The 22,320-nt window shown below is 34.4% G+C and overlaps 3 protein-coding genes across 4 annotated transcripts; all 3 read left to right on the top strand.

Moving 5' to 3' along the window:
- The first annotated feature begins 3,718 nt into the window (after window positions 1-3,718).
- On the top strand, window positions 3,719-6,983 carry LOC133677142 (polygalacturonase-like). Its single transcript, XM_062098984.1, has 10 exons — window positions 3,719-4,228; window positions 4,759-4,887; window positions 4,986-5,153; window positions 5,282-5,302; window positions 5,482-5,689; window positions 5,778-5,859; window positions 6,024-6,132; window positions 6,236-6,352; window positions 6,450-6,716; window positions 6,805-6,983. Exons 1-9 carry the CDS (start codon window positions 3,920-3,922, stop codon window positions 6,666-6,668), a joined length of 1,362 nt encoding a protein of 453 aa, XP_061954968.1. The 5' UTR covers window positions 3,719-3,919; the 3' UTR covers window positions 6,669-6,716; window positions 6,805-6,983.
- Window positions 6,984-8,857: 1,874 nt separating this feature from the next.
- On the top strand, window positions 8,858-15,438 carry LOC133677109 (cellulose synthase A catalytic subunit 3 [UDP-forming]-like). 2 transcript variants are annotated; one of them, XM_062098941.1, is made up of 14 exons: window positions 8,858-9,149; window positions 9,819-9,999; window positions 10,087-10,307; window positions 10,392-10,461; window positions 10,533-10,734; window positions 10,977-11,243; window positions 11,344-11,689; window positions 11,781-11,918; window positions 12,282-12,407; window positions 12,477-12,689; window positions 12,842-13,103; window positions 13,470-13,672; window positions 13,906-14,256; window positions 14,515-15,438. In XM_062098941.1, exons 1-14 carry the CDS (start codon window positions 9,120-9,122, stop codon window positions 15,097-15,099), a joined length of 3,195 nt encoding a protein of 1,064 aa, XP_061954925.1. In that variant the 5' UTR covers window positions 8,858-9,119; the 3' UTR covers window positions 15,100-15,438. The 2 variants fall into 2 exon arrangements, with proteins under 2 accessions (XP_061954925.1, XP_061954924.1); XM_062098940.1 differs by lacking the exon at window positions 8,858-9,149 and having other exon boundaries at window positions 9,762-9,999.
- A 4,704-nt stretch (window positions 15,439-20,142) lies between these two features.
- LOC133677295 (small ribosomal subunit protein uS5x-like) lies at window positions 20,143-22,077 on the top strand. The gene is made up of 2 exons (XM_062099233.1): window positions 20,143-20,896; window positions 21,733-22,077. Exons 1-2 carry the CDS (start codon window positions 20,219-20,221, stop codon window positions 21,883-21,885), a joined length of 831 nt encoding a protein of 276 aa, XP_061955217.1. The 5' UTR covers window positions 20,143-20,218; the 3' UTR covers window positions 21,886-22,077.
- The last annotated feature ends 243 nt before the right edge of the window (window positions 22,078-22,320 follow it).

Genomic DNA, 22,320 nt, shown 5'->3' with positions numbered 1-22,320 from the left:
GTTTTATCTTCTTTTATCAACTTTTCTTCAACTTAGACTAGTTTAGGCTAGGTCGAGTCGACTTACCGAGCCACTCCAAATTTATAACCATGACAAACTATGCATGAGAAACTATATGGGCTCCATTAATGGTAACGAGGTCCAACAAGTCTCTTCTAAATTATGAATGATGATCAATGCTGATACAATTTCTTTTGTATTTATGCCCCATTGTATGGTTTCATAAGTATGTTTAAATGGTTGTTATATTAGGTAAATTTTCTCTTTCTTAATGTTTTCTTATCTGTGTAAGTTTCATTGACGTTGAAACGAATCCAATGACGAAACAGGTTTTGGATGATGTAAGAAAAATGCATTGCATTCAAGTTTCCCGGCCAGTCTTTTTCTCCTGTAAATAAACAATTAACCCTCTCTCTATCTGGTTTGTCATCATGTGGATTGCTTAGTAATTGATAAAAGTCGATGTTTATGCTCTTAATTGATTAAACTGTCAAGTTTGATCATTATACAGTTACATCAGTGCCTTACCTTGTTCAAGTTCCCAATTGTATCTGTGTCTAAAAAATCATCCTCTGCTCACTACTCGAGGGCCCACTGATACAGATGGCGATCCCAGATGGGATGCTAAGCTGTGTTCCATTAACCTAACATGCCCCTTTATCTGGAAAATCATTCCCATAATTTGTCTGGTCATTATTGGTGATAAGAGAGACGATTACAAGTGTGTAGAACTCAACATGGGGGCGCTGGTGTTAAAGTCTTGCATTTCATGATTCCATGGAGACTAACACCTTAGAAAGTTTAGTCATCAACAAATGTTCTCTACACCAAAGTTATTCCCCTCCACTACTCTAGACAAATGGAGTACGAAAGCATTAAGTTAGCCATATCTACACACATTTCAAGGTCAGATGACGACCATATCAAAATCTGACACGTACCCATCCTATAAACCCACATGCAAGAGACAATTATATTTACTCCCAGTTCAAACCCTAGCTAGAATCATATCGGGTTGATGTACACCCACACACGAAATATACACCCCTCAGTGTCCCCAGCTCCTCTTGATAACCTTGTTTGCAAGAACTAACAACATATGCAATGAACCATGTGAGTGCCATCAGCAGCAGCAGCAGCAGAGCGAGTAGTATGAGGAATATTTATGGGCACATGAGAAAAGTTATGGATAATTACCAGCAATCTTTCGTGACCTAATTCTAAGCAGTTTGATATCATGTTGAAAAGTGTGAATTCTATATATAATTCTTAATGTTACAGACTCCCGTGTAGAATCCTGAGTACGCAAGGTGGGATCGATGCATGCTTGTAACCATGCAAATATGTACAAGAAGCTAATTATAGATGATAATATGAATGCAATTTCCTTGTAATCAATCGTGAATTAGTTTGAGTTTGTCTCTGCTTTACACTCTTGATTGTGACGCCATTGATTGATAATCATCGCTTTTGTGTGTGCACACACGCAAGGTATCAAGTATCAAGATAGATTTTCATGGTTTCTTCATACAAAAAAGAAAAGGGGGGAATGAGTTATATGGACATTGTTCTTGTCCAATACAGGGTCCAAAAGAGAAATAGTAGACTTGTAAGAATTTTATTTTGCTTTTCCTGAAAACCAACTAGAAGCTGCTGCTATATGAGCAACATGTTTAGCCAGGATCGATTGAAAATTAATTATCATGATTACCCACCTTAATTAATCTTCTCTTGCAAATTAATAACAAGCACAAATTGAATTAATGACCATAAAAAAATCAGTTCAACAAAAAAACTTAAACTATTAGGTAATATTTTAAAATATAATTTGTATTATTCTCGAACATACCCCCTCAAACTTTGAGTTTGAAACTTGCATATGTTCATATTACCTTATGCTTAATTCGCTACAACATTTAACAATATTACCAACGGAATTTTTTCGTCGGCATGAGATTATCATTCTGCCGGTGAAAATTTTTCCGACTAATTTACTGACGGAATACGTCCATCAAAATAACATTCATCGGTAATTCCATCATGATCTGTTGTTAATTCTGTTGGTAAAAAAAAATTGATGGTTTTATAGATGAAAAATGAGTGCCAAAAAAATCTCATTTCATTCCGTTGGTATTTTCCTCGGGAAAATTTTCATATAACAAAAAAATACCATATGCAATTTCGTCGGTAATTATTTAAAAATATATTTTTTAAAAAATCTATTTAAGAAAACTAGAAAATAATTAAATTAATATAAATCAACAGTCTATAATGCTCATAATTGAGTTTGCTTGGAAAAAAGAAGAAGAAAATCAACTCAAAAAATTTACAACAAATAAATAACACAAAAAATAAAACAAAAAAATCCTACGACAACATTCATACAATTATTAAGAATAAAAAATTTAAAAATAAAATAAATAACAAATATAATGAAAAAACACAAAAAAAAGAAGAAAAAAAAATCTTGCCTTAATGTAATTGCAAGTAAAGTTGCGAAGAGAAAAAAAAACAAATTCATAAAGTATGTTAATTAAAAAAAAATATGGGAAGAGAAAAGAAAAAAGAGAAGAAGACATACCTGAGAGTGGAGGAGAAGAGATTGAGGACAAAAGAGAAGAGAAAGAAAGAAAGGGATGTTAATGTTTTTTACATAAAGAGAAGAAGAAAAAGAACATGCTCGTTTGTTGTGAAAAAAGAGATTCTATTTATTGGGGTATTTTACCGATGGTTTTACTAATGGATAATTAAATGTTAATATTTCTAATAATTCCATTAGTGATTTCATTTGTAATATTTAATTTAAATTTTTAATTTAATAAAAAATTTTCAGAATCCACCAAATATCACCAACAACTTTCCAATCCTTCGGTGATTCTGTCTATAATATTTAATTTAAAATTTTAATTTACTCAAAATTTTTTAGAAACCCGTCAAATAACACCGATGACTTTGTAATCTGTCTATGATTTTATTTGTAAAGAACAATAATTAACAGTGCAATTAGAAAGTGAACAGTTGCAGTGCTCTCTGAAAAATACCGATGAAATATTCCTTTGGTGATTCTCTTTGTAATTGATATGATGAACAGTGTTAGGGAGAAGTGAACAATTTGCCAATGAATTTACTGAAGGAATTAATTCTGTTGGTTTAAATGACATGCCATTGTATTTTTTTGCTTTGTTCTAAATATTTTTTCCCACCATAATTCTCTCGGTATATACCGAGATAATATTTTTGTTGATAAAATTCACTGTAATTTACTGACAGAAATATTTCATCAATATTTCTGTTTGTATTTATCAATTTTATGGTAGTGATTTTTATCAAATAAATAGGAATAGTGAGATTCAAACTCATGACCACTCAATTATTAAAGCTCTGATAATATATTAAATAATCAATTTAATTTTAAAATTTAAATTATTAAATAAAATTTTAATATATAATTTATATTATTTTTTAAATCACACTTTATATAGATAGGCATACATAAAGAAAAGGATAAGATAATGGATGCCTGTATAGTTAGTAAAGTTGGGCATATATTGAACCCATCAAAGATAGGTTATGCCAAGTGCAGAATTTGGATTTTTATCTTGTGCTGATCAGAATATAATTTGTTATTAACTTTAATATTACATGGACAACATACAAAAGAATGCATGTAGATTATGCCAAGAGATCCTTTCGTCGTCTCTGTGATCTCTGGGGTCACAAGCCATGCCTCAAAAGTCATGCTCAAGGACACACAACCATCATTTCTCTCCTTCCTTTCTCCCTATAAATATACGAAAAACATCATGACATTTTCTTCACTTCCATACCTCTAAAATTTCATTTCCCATGTAACAATCTTTTGCTATACCTTTCAGATTATCGATCCTCTTTCTTGCAAGAGAAGAAATATCTAGTTATAATGGCCTTACAAAGGGCACTTCTTTACTCATTCTTCATAATCTCCATCTCCATTATTTCTTCCTATAGTTGTTCGCAAGAGGACCCACTTAATAATTACCTTGAAGAACAAGCATCTGGCTATGATTCTCAAGCTTATCCTTCGTATATTGAAGATGGCGGGTTTAAGGACTTACTTAAGCTACGAAGTGATGTTTTAGGTTTGCAGACGTTTAGCAAAGAGGGTAGCAAATCAACTCCAGTTATAACAGTTGGTGTCAGGGACTTTGGAGTAAAAGATGATGGAGGAGACGATACAGATGACACAGAGGTATTTTCTTCTCAGATAGTCAAGCTAGCTTTACATATATATACCACAAATTAAATTACATGATTATATAACTATAATCCATTAATATTATTATAGCATGCATGTATATTCATATTTTATTATAAGCATGTGTACATGTGACCATTTGTTCTTACATTAATTAAGATTTCAAATAATCTTGCTTTTCATTTGTGCAAATTAATGCACTGGGAATTCATGCAATATTTTCTAATCCAGTACTGATTAGCAACTTAATTTCGAGATAAATACTCTTAGAGCATTAATTATTTTACTTTTAAATCTTTAATTTGGTGACAAGAACTGGACCCTAATGTGAGACATGCTTAATTTCTCAGCACTTTCCTAGCTCTGCCTCCTACCAATATTCCTTTTCCACGGCCTTAATTAATTTCTTTTTTTTTCTTTTCCAAAGAATGCTTGATTCTCTTTCACTTGCTTTGTAGGAATATTGCATACCTTCTATTTATATTTCCTGCAAGTATTAATATAGACTTTATTGATTCTCTCAGACATTTGAAAGGGCTTGGAAGGAAGCTTGTTCTTCCCCTGAAGGTGCTATTATTGTTGTGCCCGAGTACACTTATCGTCTTAAGCCGATTAGATTCCAGGGTCCTTGCAAATCTAATATTGCATTGCAGGTGAGTTTAACTGCATATATAGATATAAATGCATAAATATTTGGAAGATGCTTCCTCCGTGAGACGGATAATAACCGTTTTTGAGAAACTGATGTCAGGTACATGGAACCATTGAAGCATCTTGTAATCAATCGGACTACAAAAAGGATAGTAGACATTGGCTACTCTTTGATAGTGTTGAGAATTTACTAGTTGAAGGTGGTGGAACTATCGATGGAAATGGGAAGATATGGTGGGAAAACTCGTGCAAAGTCAATAAATCTCTTGTAAGCCATATATATTTATAAAACTCAGTGTTTCTTAATGATAATTTTAGGAGTAATTCTTTCATCTTCTCAATTTTCTCCTGACCAAGAGCAACTGAATCTCTTACTTTTTCTTTCATTACCTGCAGCCTTGCAAAGAGGCACCTACGGTATGTTCCTTGTCTGTATAGTTCTGCAATTTTTTTCTGGCTTTCATCTTATGGTGGTGCGTGTGTGAATTTAATCAAAAGCAGTGTATTTTCCCCTAAAATTAAGCTTTGAGAATTAAGTAAGAGTATAAACTTAAGAAATTGTCATTTGGGAAACTATATGTATGCTTTGCATGCAGGCTGTCACCTTCTTTGAATGCCAGAATTTGATTGTGAAGGACCTCAAAATCCAAAATGCACAACAAATGCATGTTACTTTCAAGAAAAGCAATCATGTTCTAGTATCCAACCTCACAGTAACTTCACCAGAAGAGAGCCCTAACACCGACGGCATCCACATCACAAAGACTCAAAACATCCAGATTACTGATTCAGTCATTGGAACAGGTATGCTGTTATTACCCCCCCACCCCTCTCTTTCCAGATTCATTCCTTCATCGCATTTTTCTTGACTGTCCTGTGTTCTTTAATGAAGGTGATGATTGTATATCCATTGTAAGTGGATCACATAATGTGAAGGCCACGGGCATAACTTGTGGACCAGGTCATGGAATCAGGTCTGAATTATTAATTAAACACCAAACTTTAACCTTCTATATATGAACTGATATTTTTCTTTCTGGTATATTACTTATTTCCTTTGCTAATATATATGTGTGTGTGTGTTTCTGAAAGCATATATTATCTAATATTTCTCTTTCAATTTCCTTTCTATCAATAGTATTGGAAGCTTAGGAGCACATGATTCAAAAGACCATGTTTCAGGAGTTACTGTCAATGGTGCCAAGCTTTCTGGTACCGCAAATGGTGTTAGGATCAAAACATGGCAGGTAATATTTACCATCCTTAATTCACTTTATCAGCAATATCGATGTGCATCGTATGCCATTTAATCAAAATTTAAGCTCAGTTATGATCGTAATTAATATGCAGGGAGGGTCTGGGAATGTAAGCAACATCAAGTTTCAGAATATTGAAATGAACAAGGTCACCAACCCCATTATAATAGATCAAAACTATTGTGACCAGGATAAACCATGCAAACAACAGGTGAAGAACTCTATCCTACAGGATCTTCACAACTAATTAACATTGCCCATTACCGTTAATTTAGTTCTTAAAATGATTTCTTGATCACGGCATGCAGAAGTCAGCACTTCAAGTGAAAAATGTGATGTACAAGAACATAAAGGGGACTAGCGCTTCTGAAGTGGCTATGAGATTTGATTGCAGCAAGGCTTATCCATGTCAAGGGATTCTATTACAAGATATTAATCTTGAAAGAGCAGGAGATAGAACGGCCAAAGCTTTGTGCAACAATGTTAAATTAGCTACGTTGGGAGTTGTTTATCCAAAATGCTCTTGATGGAAAAATAAATAAATTCAAGAGAGAGAGAGAGAGAGTAAGAACAAGGTATGAAAGAATTTCCTAGTGGTTAGAGAATCGAACCTTTTCAAGTGGTTACTTTATTTTGACGTTTCTTTTGTTTTAATTTTCTCAGGTTTCAATTGGACCTCCATGGATTGTTTATTGTACATGATAGCTAGCCAATCATTGAGCAACTAATGTGTACATAATTGAAGAAACAAATAATTTATTGTTTTGTGTGTGTATTTACGCACATATGTATGTATATATTAGAAAAGTTGATTGTTAATAACAAATATTTGTATTTTTTAATTCCATGAATTATTTTTTTATCACATTTTTAGTAGAATTTCTTTTGTAAAAATCTCATTTATTTAGTGAAGTAATCCCACAAATTATTAAATATTTAACTGTTCATATAAATAATTAACTAAATTAATTTATTTTTTAGTAGTTTGATTAACAATTTTGTCTTGTAAGTAGTTAACCAGAGTTATGTTGAGGCTGCAAGTTTGGAAATGAGGACATAGTAACGACAAACGACGTCATTTATCGGGTCATTTGCCCTTGTTAAAAGAATTTTTTTAAAAAATCACAATCACACGGGCACGGGCTTGTCTCTGGCTCACACTTTTGGTCTTATTAACCAGCCACCTTAGCTCAGGCACCAATGAGTTTGTTTTTTTTTTTTTTTAATTAGTCTTTTAATTTTTTTTTAAGTCTCATCCTTTAATATTAATTTAATGTTAGGTTTTTAGATAATTCTATTATTTAATGTTTGATGCGTTGTGGATTGATTTTTATATTTTTATCATATTATAAAATAAAAAAAATAATTCAACCTAATAGAGTCAATAGCTCGATTTATAAGTTTTTCTAACTTTTTTTTTTTAATTTTATCATTTAATGTTGATTTATTTAATTTTATTATTCAGTAGCGATTTGAATTTTTATCATATAATAAAATAAAAAAATTAATTTAACTCAGTAAAGTTCATAATCCGGGTTGTAAGTCTTGCAAGTTGACTGGGGTGAAAAATAATATTTTTTTATTTGATTTTTTTTACGCAAACCTGCCTACTGAATAAGATCATGTCAAAATAATTTCCACACAATTTAATTTAAAACTCAAGCTAAGTAAATAGCTGAGTTAAAATTTTTCAAGTTTAAATTATTATATCGAGTTTAATGATAATATCAAAAAAAAAATTGACGATTTACATAATATTTCCTTACATTTCAAAAAAATTAGATCTAACCCGCAATAAAAGCACATGTAATAAACTAGTAGTTAGATATTTAAAAAAGTAATCAAGTGAAATATTTTGATAACTTTAATATTTTTTATTGAATAATATCAAATAATAGATTAGATGGTTAAGAAAATTTGCTATTTTATTTGATTTTTCTAATTCTAACCTTGAAATTAGTATTTAATGGAATTTATTTTTTGAAATATATCAAATTAATATAAATTTAATATTAAAATTGTTTAGAATAAATATTTAATTTTAATTAATGTACAAATTACTTTAAAGATATTTATTATGTAAAATTAAAAAACATTCATGTCATACCAATCATTGGCCTTAGCCTAGTGTCATTATTAGAACCATCGAACAATGAGGCTGACCCCTCCCCCATAAAAAAAAAAAAAAGTTTGATAATTATTTTTTTTCATGTATATGTTCTTGTGAAATTCAAGGTCGTTTAAATTGACCATTTGACCCCTTGGTAAACGTCACTCCTTCAATCAAGTCCTCACAGTAAAAAAAAAAATTCCAATTGATGCTAACAGTTTCTGCCAGCTCATCATCCTCTAGTCAAACCCCCACCATTTTTACACAGTTCCAAGCGTTTACTTTAACACCAATACCCTCCATTTCTCAATTTTCCGTCCAAAACTCGTGGCATATCAGTAAATTCACATATCCAGTGTTACCTAAACGCGAAGACTTACCTTCATTTGTTTGGATCCTGTCCGGTTACTGCAGAGGAAAGAAAAGAACCTCTACGAGGAACTACATGATAAAACATCCATTCATGTTTTGCCACGTCAAAAAGTCCGACACTTTATGCTTACGTGGCAAGTTCTGAAAGAAGCAAGTACTGTAACTTAAATATCTCCAACCTTGCACCTCAACAAGTTCCAGTTTGCACGTTTTTCTCTTTTGACAGCTTTTTTTATTCTTCTCTAAATTATTTATAAAAAAATACACGAAGAAATGGAGGGGGACGGGCAGTGTGGATCTGTGTCGGCCCTTGTCGTGTCTCTCTCAAAGTGTCGGTGTGTGAATTAAAGCTTTTATAGTCTACTAGGCCATAATTATTTGTGTGTGGCATCATCAGAACTCCATTGGTCATCAATGGAGGGGCGCCTTTAAAAATAGCTGCTTTCAAGATTTTGTGACCAGGGATAGAGCATTTTGCTTGCTTAAAGGGGCAGTAATGGATCTAGAAGGAGATGATGCTGCCGGGGTTAGTCACATTTTAATAACTTTGCTTAGTGTTACTGGGATTGATAGATAGAGAGTAGACACTCAATTGGTTGGATTGCGATGTATGAAGGGTGTTGTGCATTGCCGCTTTCAGTACCTTTTGGTGAAATGTTTAATGCGATCCAATCGGGAAGAAATTTTTGTTCTTTATGCCATGGTTGGATTCTTGAAAGAATATAGAGAGGGAAAGTGGAAGTGGGATTTTGTTGCTGTTCTTGTTTCATTTAATTAATTATTGTAGATGAAACTACTTCGATGAATTTTATATTCAGTCTACAGATCCAAATGGGATTTAATGTATAGCTCTAAATATGTTTAGCATGTTTGTCAGGTATCTTTGGTGGAGTGTAGATCATGAGCTATATTTTAGATGCAAACAGCTGAAACTTTTGCTTGTGTAATAATCTAAAGCTGCCTGCTTGATTGTTAGTGGTTCTTAATTTCTCTCTTTTGTTCCTATGGAAAAATCCGTTGGTTTGCTGCACTTAGAATCAAGGAAGATAGTTCCTCTATTTTTAATCTAATATATTTGAACTGCTTGGAAATTCTGCTGTCTTTGTGTTTTGCGGGAGCAATTATGAAATCTGTTCCTAGGTGCTTTTTATCTATGAATTTACTTTTGACTTTGGGTGTTTTGCTTGTTGTTCAGCCAAAAAAAATCCAGGTCTGCCAGATCTGCAGTGATGATATTGGCAAGACTATAGATGGAGAGCCCTTTGTTGCTTGCCATGTATGTGCATTTCCAGTTTGCCGTCCATGTTATGAGTATGAGAGGAAAGATGGTAACCAGTCCTGTCCTCAATGCAAGACCAAATACAAGAGGCATAAAGGTTAGTCCAGCACCATTTGTCGCTGCTTTTGCAATTTATGCTTAGGTAGATAATGTGTCTGTGATACATTTTGTTCTTCATCATCAGGAAGCCCTCCAATTCAAGGGGAAGAAATGGGAGATGCTGATTCTGAAGATGTAGGAAACAAGTCAAACCATCACATATCAGGCGTTCAAGATGAGAAGCAAAAGATAGAACGTATGCTGGGTTGGGATTCGAGTTCTGGTCGGAAAGAGCATCTTGCAACCACAAACTATGACAAAGATGGTTCTCTTAACCATATTCCTTATCTGGCTGGTAGACGTTCGGTAGGTGATGCAGCAATTCGTTGCTTCTAGTTTCTCTTCTCCCTTTAATATCAACGATAGTTGTTGATAATATTTATATTTCAGGTTTCCGGGGATCTTTCAGCTGCATCTCCTGAGCGTTACTCAATGGCTTCTCCTGAAAGTGGCATCAGAGGTATGAATATGTACGTACTAATAAAATATCACTGGGTTCAGATTTTAACGTTTGTATTGGACTTTCTGCAGCAAATATAAGGGTGGTGGATCCAACAAGGGATTCTGGCTCATTGGGGTTTGGCAATGTAGCCTGGAGAGAGAGGATTGATGGTTGGAAGATGAAGCCAGAGAAGAATACTGCTCCGATGAGTGTTAGTAATGCACCATCTGAAGGCAGGGGTGGCGGAGATTTTGATGCCAGCACTGATGTACTCATGGATGATTCTTTACTGTAAGTGCCTGAAGCACAGCGTAAAATTGATTCTTTTATGCACACTGTCTCTTTATCATCTGCCTAACAGCATTCACACATTACCTGTATGAAACTGTGACTTTTCTTCCCTGTCCTCCTCCAGTTTTTCCTCTCTCGGTTTCTCCCTTTTGGCTTTGCAAATCCATTAGTTTTAATTGAGATCATATTTGTTTTTTTTTTCCTCGTTGTTTTCTTGTATTCATTCCATTGTTGTAATGCAGAAATGATGAAGCCCGCCAGCCTCTCTCAAGGAAGGTTTCTATTCCTTCCTCTAGGATTAACCCTTACAGGATGGTCATAGTTTTGCGGCTTGTTGTCCTTTGCATTTTCTTACACTACCGTTTAACAAATCCAGTGAGGAATGCTTACGCTTTGTGGCTAATATCCGTTATCTGTGAGATATGGTTTGCAATATCATGGATATTGGATCAGTTCCCTAAATGGCTTCCTGTGAACCGTGAGACATATCTTGACAGGCTATCTCTCAGGTAGTTTTTCCTTTTTCCTATAATCTTGTAAGTTGTAATGTTTTTAAATTTTAATAAAATCCTTAAAAGATTTAACTTTGGATTTTTGAGTGCCTCACAGATATGAGAAAGAAGGAGAGCCGTCTCAGTTGGCTGCTGTTGACATTTTTGTCAGTACAGTCGACCCTTTAAAGGAACCTCCACTGGTCACAGCCAATACAGTACTATCTATTCTTGCAGTTGATTACCCAGTCGACAAAGTCTCTTGTTATGTTTCAGATGATGGAGCTGCTATGTTGACATTTGAAACTATGTCTGAAACGTCTGAATTTGCAAGAAAATGGGTTCCTTTCTGCAAGAGATATGATATTGAGCCCCGAGCTCCAGAATGGTACTTTTCACAGAAGATTGACTACTTAAAAGACAAGGTTCATCCATCATTTGTCAAAGAACGCAGAGCTATGAAGGTAGGAAATTGAGGTTCTAGTGAATGATTTTGATACTCATAAACTTAGCATGTATATATTACTTATCTTACTCCAAATAACTTTATTTCAGAGAGAATATGAAGAATTTAAAGTTCGTGTCAATGGGCTTGTTGCAAAGGCACAAAAGGTTCCTGATGAAGGATGGGTCATGCAAGATGGTACACCTTGGCCTGGAAATAACATCAGAGATCATCCAGGAATGATCCAGGTTTGTCCATTTTCAAACCAAACTAAGATTTTCCTCAGTCAGAAATGCCTTCTTAGGATAATTACAACCCACACAAAATTCACAACGTTGATATTTTTTGTGTACTGCACTCCTGTAAATGGCTTTTGGCTTTTCATTTCGCAATCTATAATTTTCTGCTTGCAGTTGAATAGTTATGTTTATCCTTCCGTTTCATAACCTTTTTATTCTATTTGCTGATTGTTATTTGGGCTTCACAACACGGAAACTACTGTTTTAAGCAACCTTGCCTTTTTTTTATTGATACTTCTCTTGGATCAATTTTTTCACGTTAAAATCAACACATGTCATGGTGTCTAATCCTATTTACATCATAATTTGCAGGTTTTCTTGGGCCATAGTGGAGGACTTGATACTGAGGGTAATGAACTTCCACGGCTGGTGTATGTGTCTCGTGAGAAGCGTCCTGGTTTTCAGCATCATAAGAAAGCTGGTGCTATGAATGCACTTGTAAGTTTTCAGTATTATCAATAATGGAACCTATTAAGGTTTTACTATTAACTATTGTGGGTTGTGCAGGTTCGTGTTTCAGCAGTCCTCACCAATGGGCCCTTCTTGTTAAATCTTGATTGTGATCATTACATAAACAACAGCAAGGCATTGAGAGAAGCTATGTGTTTTCTAATGGATCCTAATCTTGGAAGAACAGTTTGTTATGTCCAGTTTCCTCAGAGATTTGATGGGATTGATAGAAATGATCGATATGCCAACCGTAACACTGTTTTCTTTGATGTAAGTACTCACGGCAATCTTTGGCACAATTTTATCCTCTTGTAGTTTCATGATATAAGTGCCATGCAGAACTATTCATTTTACACGTTACAAAAAACTAAAATTCGTACATTTTCCTTGTTGATATTTTGTTGATGCTTATGCGATGTTAGATAAATTTAAGAGGATTGGATGGAATCCAAGGCCCTGTATACGTGGGTACAGGGTGTGTTTTCAATAGAACGGCCTTGTATGGCTATGAGCCTCCTCTCAAGCCTAAGCATAAGAAACCAGGGTTTCTGTCTTCATGCTTTGGTGGATCACGAAAGAAGAGTTCTAGATCGGGTAGAAAGGATAGTAAGAAAAAATCAAGCAAGCTTGTAGACCCTACTTTGCCGGTATTCAATTTAGAAGATATAGAAGAAGGGGTTGAAGGTAAGCATGGTCTTTTATTTTTCCTTAGCTGCTGATCTATCACATCTTCATTCTGCAGACATGGATATCTACTTACATTAGTTGGTGACTAGTCAATAACACATGGGTCTTCTATCTTTAATGATTCAAACTTCATATAATATAGCTTGAATTTTTTTTACTTCTATCCATTTTCTAAGTGAGAGTGATTTTGGTGGAACTTGTCTTCAGGATAGGGTTTAAAAATATTATTGACACACAAACAAGTTACTTCAGATAGTGGTTTAGTGGTGCTAAATAGATGATAGTCACTTGTCCTGTGGATAGTTATTGGTTACCTCTCCTTTGTGCTTGCAATGCTGATATTTCTGCAACTTTCTTGAAAAGGTACTGGATTCGATGATGAAAAATCATTGCTCATGTCTCAAATGACACTTGAGAAAAGATTTGGCCAATCAACTGTGTTTGTTGCTTCCACCCTTATGGAGAACGGTGGTGTTCCGGAGTCCGCCACCCCAGAGTCTCTTCTCAAAGAAGCTATTCATGTCATCAGCTGTGGATATGAAGACAAGACAGACTGGGGAAGTGAAGTATGTTAACCTTTTCTTTTCTCTAATGCTGGTACAATTATTTTCCCAGTTTTTTTAGCCTGTAAATATTGGTGAATGTACTATAAGCCAAAGATTATCACTTCTTCATCCCTCACAAAGAGAAAGGGAGGGAGTGAAGGAGGGTGAGAATTCTATATGCATCCCTACCTATGGCTCATGTTGACGCATTAATTTTGTATTTCTAATAAACATTTTGTTGTTTCTTTCTGCAGATAGGATGGATATATGGTTCTGTTACGGAAGATATCCTTACAGGATTCAAGATGCATGCTCGTGGTTGGAGATCAATATATTGCATGCCGAAGCGTCCTGCCTTTAAAGGATCTGCTCCCATTAATCTTTCTGATCGTCTAAATCAAGTGCTTCGGTGGGCTTTAGGTTCAGTTGAAATTCTTCTCAGTCGTCACTGCCCCATATGGTATGGCTATAGTGGAAGGCTAAAATGGCTCGAGAGATTTGCTTACATCAACACCACCATTTATCCAATCACATCCATTCCTCTTCTTGCCTATTGTACATTGCCCGCCGTGTGCCTTCTTACGGGAAAGTTCATTATTCCACAGGTGAATATAGTTGCACTTGCTGTTTCTGCTTTAGATTGCTGTATGAAAGTTTTGAAATTATGGAACAACAGAATCCTGACCTACAAATAATATTTTCTGTTGATGACTACTAAATAGAAATGTAGTTTTCTCCTCTCTTTTTTTAGGTTATATGCAAAGAACTTGTAGGCAGAAAATAACAATTTTTTTGGTGATTTGTCTTGAAAAGTAATATTCCGTGGTGTTTACATGCCTGGTTTGTGTTTTGTGGTATTGCAGATTAGTAACATTGCCAGTATCTGGTTCATATCCCTCTTTCTTTCAATCTTTGCAACCGGTATTTTGGAAATGAGATGGAGTGGTGTTGGGATCGATGAATGGTGGAGGAATGAACAGTTCTGGGTTATTGGAGGTGTGTCAGCTCATCTCTTTGCTGTCTTCCAAGGCCTGCTGAAAGTCCTTGCTGGAATAGATACAAATTTTACTGTCACTTCAAAAGCATCTGATGAAGATGGTGATTTTACCGAGCTATATATGTTCAAATGGACCACTTTACTTATCCCACCAACTACTCTCCTCATAATCAATCTGGTTGGAGTGGTTGCAGGAGTCTCTTACGCCATAAACAGTGGTTATCAATCTTGGGGTCCTCTCTTTGGCAAGCTTTTCTTTGCTTTCTGGGTGATTATTCATCTTTATCCTTTCCTCAAGGGTCTGATGGGACGCCAAAACCGAACACCTACGATTGTTGTGGTGTGGTCAGTTCTCCTTGCTTCTATCTTCTCCTTATTGTGGGTACGTGTTGACCCTTTTACAACCAAGGTGACTGGACCAGACGTTACGCAGTGTGGCATCAACTGCTAGAGGAACAGAATCGTAACCAGAAGGAATAAATTTTCCTGAAGATTTATGCAGATATCCTCAATCGGAAAATCATCACCTTTTGCTCGGGTCTAAATAACCGGACCAGAAAATAATATAGGTTCATTTCTGTGTTATTCTTTACATTTTTTTGTTTTTTCTCCTTCATTTTTTCAACAAGTTCTTTAGTCTCTTGAGTCGATTCACCTCATAAGCTTGTAATCCCAATCCCAAAGTATTTGGCCTCTAGAAATGATACTGTTCATCTCCTCCATGCATGTTGTATGGGATAATTTCTTAAACTTGTATGGCACAAATACCCTTTGCTTTATCGTCCTAAAAGTGGGCTAGATTACCTTCAGAAGTAGCAAGCAGAGGCCATGGAATGAGACAATTGCAGGTTATCAATGACCACCTGCACAGCATAGCTAAATGTCCCATCTCTCGCAGAAATTGGTTCATTCTATTTGAGGAGTGAATCAGGTAATGCAGAATGAAGAGCAATAACAAATTACACGTACAAATATAAGGATAAATGATGATATAATTCATAAATTATATGGCAGTTTGAAATGATTGGAACTCTTCAAGCAGTAGAATAATGGGTTTGGAAATCCAACATGAGTGCTTGAATTAAAAAAGAGAATCAATATTAAGTTCCTGGTTTTAAATTTTGTTTGAGAAAGGTGTTGTAACTCGATTTTGATCCCATTTCGATCACATTCTTAAGAATTCAAAAAACAATAATTATTCTATAATTTTCAATCATTTCACTTGTAGTTTTTATATCGATAAATATTAAAAAAAAAAGATTATTGAGTAAAACAATAATCATGCAAGGAAAGATGGATAAAAATAAACATAAAGTTTTGCCCCCTCCCCAAGAAATTAAGTGATAACGATGAAAAAAAAAGGAGGAGATGAAGGAAGGTTTGAGAAGATAAGAAGAGAAAAATAGGTACAAATAAGAGAGACTCGTGCAAGCAAAAACGAGGGGACAGTTTTTAGAAAGAAAAAGATGGAGTGAGAGAAAAGAGAGAGAGAGTAATTTGTTTACAGGGAGAAAGAGAGAAAGAAAAGGAGAGATGAGAAAAAAAAGAGTGAAGAAAAATTTTAAAAAAAAAAAAAAAAACATGGCAACTCCCCCTTGCTTCCCATTTTCTTCTAATTTTCCCTCTTTCCCACTGTCACCAACCATCACACCGTCATTCACAGCAACTCATGGTAGCTTCCATATCGTCAGCGCCAGACAGCCTCCCACATTGACAGTAGTGCTGCCAGACAGCCTCCCACATGTAGTGCTGCCAGCAGCCCAAGAGTCACCCCCCCCTCTCTCTCTCAAGCAAACCTAGAGTCACCAACCACCAATCATCATGTGTCCTCTTCTCCCATGGAAAATCACCAATCACTGCGACCTACCTCCTTCTCTCCATGAATTGAGAAATGAGTATGCATATTTTCAGAGTGTTAAAATGTGAGAGAGTCATAACCAACATGAGTATGCTGTACAGGCATGCACAAGGACCAAGTAACAAAGAAAAGATTTGCGTATATAGCCTGAAGAAAAGAAAAAAAATCCTTGACTGAAAAGGAATTAAGAATGAGGAAGTTAAAAGATTTATGTCTGCAAGTTGCAACAGAAGAAAAATACCCTAATTAATGGCAAGTAAAAATAGAAGAGAGAAGGGAATATGGCATTGCTTCTAAGGGTATCAGGAACTGAAATGGGATTCCCGAATTGAAACATTTCTTCTTTATTATCTTTCTTTTATCTTATAATGATTGCTTTACATATGTATTTTTGAGGTGCAGAACATGGATGAAAAGCCTAAACATCCATGCGTAGTGAAACTTCAGGGGGCAAGCTGTAGACCCTGATCTGCTTTTTATACCCACCAACCATGTGTGATTCATGGAGGGAGGTAATAAAAATAAGGATGGTGTTCATGGCATGTTCATAATTCATCTTCTCAAAACCATATATGTAAGTATTTCTTAAAAGAAAGTTTAAAAAAAGAAACTAAGTTACTGACTACGATAATACACTCATTTGCATACTCAACTCGATCTAGCCACAGGTCTTGGCCTTATTATAAGCAGATGGAAGTCCAACTTGCTAATTTAGTGCTTAATTAATAAGTTGAATTCGGTAATATTGTGCTATTTGAATTCAAGTATCAACTCTAAATTGTTCGTAGTTGTCTTTGAGTAATCATTGAATCTATCCTAACACTAGATGCCATTGGAGAAATATATGGGAAAAAAAAAAGGGTTAGTGATTATTCTGAGTTTTTAGTAACTCGAAATAAATACAGTCATTATTATGGGTTAACTTGAGAAATTTGAGATATAGAGTTTGGATTAAACTGATTTTTTAATTAAATCAAACTAAATATTAACATGGTCAAACTCACTTGATTGAGTTTTTAGTGACTCGTCGTAGTTTATAATGTTTCGATTAAATTTGACCAAACTCAATTCAAGCTTAGCCAAGTCAATACCTTATAAAAGCATTATTTATTGTTTTAATAAAATTAATTGACTCAGAATGTATTTGGTATAGTAGTATATGTTGTAGTTGTGATTTGAAAAAAAAATATTTTATAAAAAGTATTTTTAGTTAAGGTTGATTTAATATTTATATAAGTTTGGTTAAAACTGTAGTTGAAATTAAAGGTAAACAAAAAATACTTTAATGTGTTTGATTAAGAATGCTTTTCAAATTGAAGTTATATAATAATTTTTAAAAATATATATTAATATTAATGATTTTTAATTTAAATATTTTAGATTTAACTACTGTTATTATATAATGAAATGAATAATACTTAATATAAAATATTTTTTTATTATTCCATTAAACTATCTACAATTCCATCACGTATGAAATACATCCGACAAGGACTACAGTTTCATTGGTTTCGTAAGCACTCAACAACATCAGGAATAAAATTGGGATTGCAATCAAATCTATAAATGTTACATCATCAAACGATCTCTTTTTGACCTATGTAGTATTATTGAATAATATGAAACATTAGTTTTTCGAATAAAATACAATTAAAAATAAAATTTAATTTTTATTTTGTTTTACTGAGTCGGACCCGATTCAATACATTTAGCTTTAGACCGGATCTAGTCTGACTGGAACAATAAAGACAGTTTCCACCGTTCAAGTAAATAGTGGAGAGAGTTCACTCTCCACGCAAAAAAAAAAAAAAAACAGATAAAAATTGTTTCTCATAAATTGAAGTTTGACCTCAATTTTTGAGTGGGATTCATGTTAAAAGGAAATGTGGTTTTTAATTTAGTGTTTGTTTCTTGTTGCTGCCATATTCATAGTGCCAAACAGACACTTAGTTATCGTGCGACCCATACTTTTTTTTCTAGATGTTTAGGCTTTGCTGAATAATGGAGCATTACTCCATTTTTCCAAAGGAAAATGAACTTTGCTAGAATGCTTGCCTTCGAAATTCTTCATTAGTTTTAGATACTTTATAATCAATCGATTGATTATATATAATATTATTATATTTATATAAATATATATTTATTATTAATAAAAATTTAAATTATTTTTAATATTTATATAATATTATATTAATAAATATAAAATAAAGATAAAGTTATTCAGAACATGCTTTGTTGTAAAGCAAATGAGGATTTGAGTTTTGTGTCAATTTCTCAAAGAGGAACTCATTTGTTCGAAGTTATCCATTACGATGATAAAAATTAATTCCAATTACTTGTTGTACAACGTTGTATGTTTTTATTTGGATAGAAGATTGAGCTGATCAATTATTAATAAACATTTTGATAGTACAAATCTTATACTGTTCTTGTGTTTTTTTTCTTCTTGCCTTTTAATCATGTTAATTATATTTAATTTTTTTTCTTTTAAAAAATTAATAATATCCGAAAAATGTTTTTATATGTCAAAATTTAAAAAAAATCATGGAAAACAAGTTAATTTGAAGACGATTTTTATTTTGATATTTTTTCCAAATGTAAAAAAAAAGGAAATTATACTTGAAATCTACCTAAGGGCCTGAATGGGCTTCCACCAGTTGCCGAGTATATTATCTTAAGACAATTCAGAAGCCTTTTTTACCTATTATAGGCCCACGATAAGCCCAAAGAGTAGCTGTGAGAGGACCCGGGATTTAATTGATTTGGTCCAAATCCATGTCTGGCTGCTTGTAGGTTCTCACGCCGTTAGTCTCAGGCTACTGATGGGCAATGGCCTCTTAGTTTGTACCTTAGGGACTAAATTGAACAACACCAAAGTTCAGGTCACCTGATTGATAAAAGCATTCTTTGAAAACAATCGCGTATTAAATTTAATTGCTATTGAATTGGATTCAATTTGATGTTGAATTTCACCTGTTCGGGCGTCAAATTTCTTTCATGTGCTATTCATTAATCCAGGTTTTGGGGATAAAATTAAATTCCTATTGTCCAAATCTAAAAAAAATTAAGAATAATTTCATATTTTGAATTAATTTAAATAAAGTTAAGAAAAAAATGATTATTTTTCAAGCACTAATTAACATAATAATTCCATTGATGATTTTGTAGTGAGGTGTAAAAGAAAAGAATAGATTTGTTAAAAAAGAGGAAAAATAATTATGAAAGTAGGACAACTTCATTAAATAAATAAAGTAAAAAAAAAAAGCAATATATATATAAGTACACAAACAAAGTATTTAAATTCATTCATAATATAATAATATATTGTAAGTGAACGGTTTGATAAAAATATGTGTATATAAATTTTATTTTTAATAATTTTCATCGATTCACAGCCGCTTGAGATGAAAGTTTCAATGAAAAATAATTTTTATTAATTATAATAATTGAAAATTCTATTCTATAAAATGTTTTTAATTAAAACCACCAATTTGAGAGTTTATAAGTTTAGAAATTTAATTAAACACAAATAAAGTAAAGGTACCAAAGTGATCACAATGAAAATCTCTAGCTACTACTTCAAACCTTAACCCCCACACGAACCCTAGCTCTCCACTCCTCTTATAAATCCCTCCTTTTCAACACTCCTTCAACATCTGCGCCTCTCTCTCTCAAAACCCTAATCTCTCACATTTCAACAAAACCAGCAGCCATGGAAGAGCGCCCCCCTGCAGAACGTGGATCCTTCGGTCGTGGCTTCGGTGGACGTGGAGACCGGGGAGGCCGAGGTGGACGTGGAGATCGCGGTGGACGAGGCCGTCGCCGCTCTGGCCGCAAAGAGGAGGAAGAGAAATGGGTACCAGTCACAAAACTAGGCCGCCTTGTAAAAGATGGCAAAATCTCCTCCGTGGAGCAAATCTACCTCCACTCACTACCCATCAAAGAGTACCAAATCATAGACACCCTTATTGGTCCTATCTTGAAAGATGAGGTGATGAAAATCACCCCAGTTCAGAAACAAACAAGAGCTGGTCAGCGAACCAGGTTCAAGGCCTTTGTTGTTGTTGGTGATGGGAATGGACATGTTGGTTTGGGTGTGAAGTGTGCTAAAGAAGTGGCCACTGCCATTCGTGGGGCTATTATTTTGGCAAAACTCTCTATTATTCCGGTGAGGAGAGGGTACTGGGGGAACAAGATCGGAAAGCCACATACTGTGCCTTGTAAGGTTACAGGGAAGTGTGGCAGTGTGACTGTGAGAATGGTCCCTGCCCCTCGTGGAGCTGGGATTGTTGCTGCCAGGGTTCCTAAGAAGGTGCTTCAGTTTGCTGGAATTGATGATGTTTTTACATCTTCCAGAGGATCTACGAAGACTCTTGGAAACTTTGTTAAGGTTCGGTTTCGACATGTTTATTTTGTTGTGTGCTTGTGGTTGCTTTTATTTTCTGAACTTTTAAGTGATTTATTGTTGTGATGGGGTGCAATGTATAGTTTGTTAAATCTTTGGTTATGAATTGATCTGGAGATGTTTTTCTTGATGAATTTATTTTGCTTTGCCCACGTACATGTCTTCTTTTACTCACGAGACTGGTGGATTGATTTGTTTGTTTGAGAAAGTTGAGGCTTTCCCTATCACGAAATGTTGGTTATGGATTTTGATCCAATTTTTATGTTGTCATGTTTCTCATTACTGAATGGTGCTTTTCTGGGATTTGAAATGGAAGTAAATGTATTCTGCACTGATTGTTAATGATTTTCTTGTTTAAAACTCCTTTTCGCGCACAATTACGCCGTTGTAAATCATCTCTTTTGATTCCTTTTTTCTATATTGGTAGTAAAACAATTTATAATTAGGAGGAGATGATTAAGACAACTCCACTGAAGTAGAAAGTAAATCCATGTATGTTGAGGATATCTGTCTAGTTTGGGTTGCCTTGGTTTGCTATTCAGTACTGTTGTGTCAGTTTCTAGTTGATCCCTTGTGTCTTTATCTTTTGTTTGCTGCTGAGTTGCCATTGTAAGCAAGTAATGTTTACTTACCCGCTTGTTTTTCCACTTCTGTTTAATGATGTTAGAACTTTAGCATCTATCTATTAAGCATTGATGTAAGATCACCACTTCACTACTTAATTGCTTGTTCTTCTTGTGCGACTGAGGTGTTGAGTGTTAAGATGTAAAAATTAATGATGTGTATCATTGCGGATGTCTGAATCGTTTGTTCATCTGCAGGCCACATTTGACTGCTTGCTGAAGACTTATGGGTTCCTGACACCCGACTTCTGGAAGGAGACTCGCTTCATAAGGTCACCATTCCAAGAGTACACAGATCTGTTGGCAAAACCCACCAGCAAGGTTCTCATCACTGAGGTTCATGACGATTGATTCTCATGCTGCCTGGGATGCCATGGAAGATTATTACAAGACAATGTTTTTCCTTAGTATAGGCTGTAGTCAAAGATGATTATTGTATTCCCTGAGGATAGCCATGTTTGTTTTGGATTCCTTTCCAAGTTTTGATTCGGATTTTTTAAATGTTATTTTGGATGGATTTGCAATATTATGCATGTTTTAATACTTGCTGGAATCATTATTTGCTGATGTGCTGCTCCCCAACCTAGCACTTAGGTTACCAATCTTCTTGACACTTGAATCAGTGTGTTTAAGGTGGTTGTTTCGTTCTTCATTACCATGTCACCCTTTGTTGTTCTTGAACGAGGAAGGCCGGTGCTAATCTCGGACTGGATGACAACATGAGCTGATCGTCGATATTAGATTGAGATAATGATGTTGCTTGCTACGACTCTGGAAAAAGTCTGG

This window comes from Populus nigra, chromosome 17 (genome assembly GCF_951802175.1).
Source record: "Populus nigra chromosome 17, ddPopNigr1.1, whole genome shotgun sequence".
Lineage (NCBI taxonomy): Eukaryota > Viridiplantae > Streptophyta > Magnoliopsida > Malpighiales > Salicaceae > Populus > Populus nigra.
Note: the sequence above shows the minus strand (reverse complement) of the source record. Positions and strands in the feature narration are given on the sequence as shown.

Coding starts and splice junctions, on each gene's coding strand:
- LOC133677142 (XM_062098984.1), top strand. CDS start 3,920: ATGGCCTTACAAAGGGCACTTCTTTACTCATTCTTCATAATCTCCATC. Junction 4,229..4,758: donor ACGATACAGATGACACAGAG/GTATTTTCTTCT, acceptor TGATTCTCTCAG/ACATTTGAAAGGGCTTGGAA. Junction 4,888..4,985: donor AATCTAATATTGCATTGCAG/GTGAGTTTAACT, acceptor AACTGATGTCAG/GTACATGGAACCATTGAAGC.
- LOC133677109 (XM_062098940.1), top strand. CDS start 9,777: ATGAATTTACTTTTGACTTTGGGTGTTTTGCTTGTTGTTCAGCCAAAA. Junction 10,308..10,391: donor ATCTGGCTGGTAGACGTTCG/GTAGGTGATGCA, acceptor TTTATATTTCAG/GTTTCCGGGGATCTTTCAGC. Junction 13,104..13,469: donor TATAGAAGAAGGGGTTGAAG/GTAAGCATGGTC, acceptor TTTCTTGAAAAG/GTACTGGATTCGATGATGAA.
- LOC133677295 (XM_062099233.1), top strand. CDS start 20,219: ATGGAAGAGCGCCCCCCTGCAGAACGTGGATCCTTCGGTCGTGGCTTC. Junction 20,897..21,732: donor CTCTTGGAAACTTTGTTAAG/GTTCGGTTTCGA, acceptor GTTCATCTGCAG/GCCACATTTGACTGCTTGCT.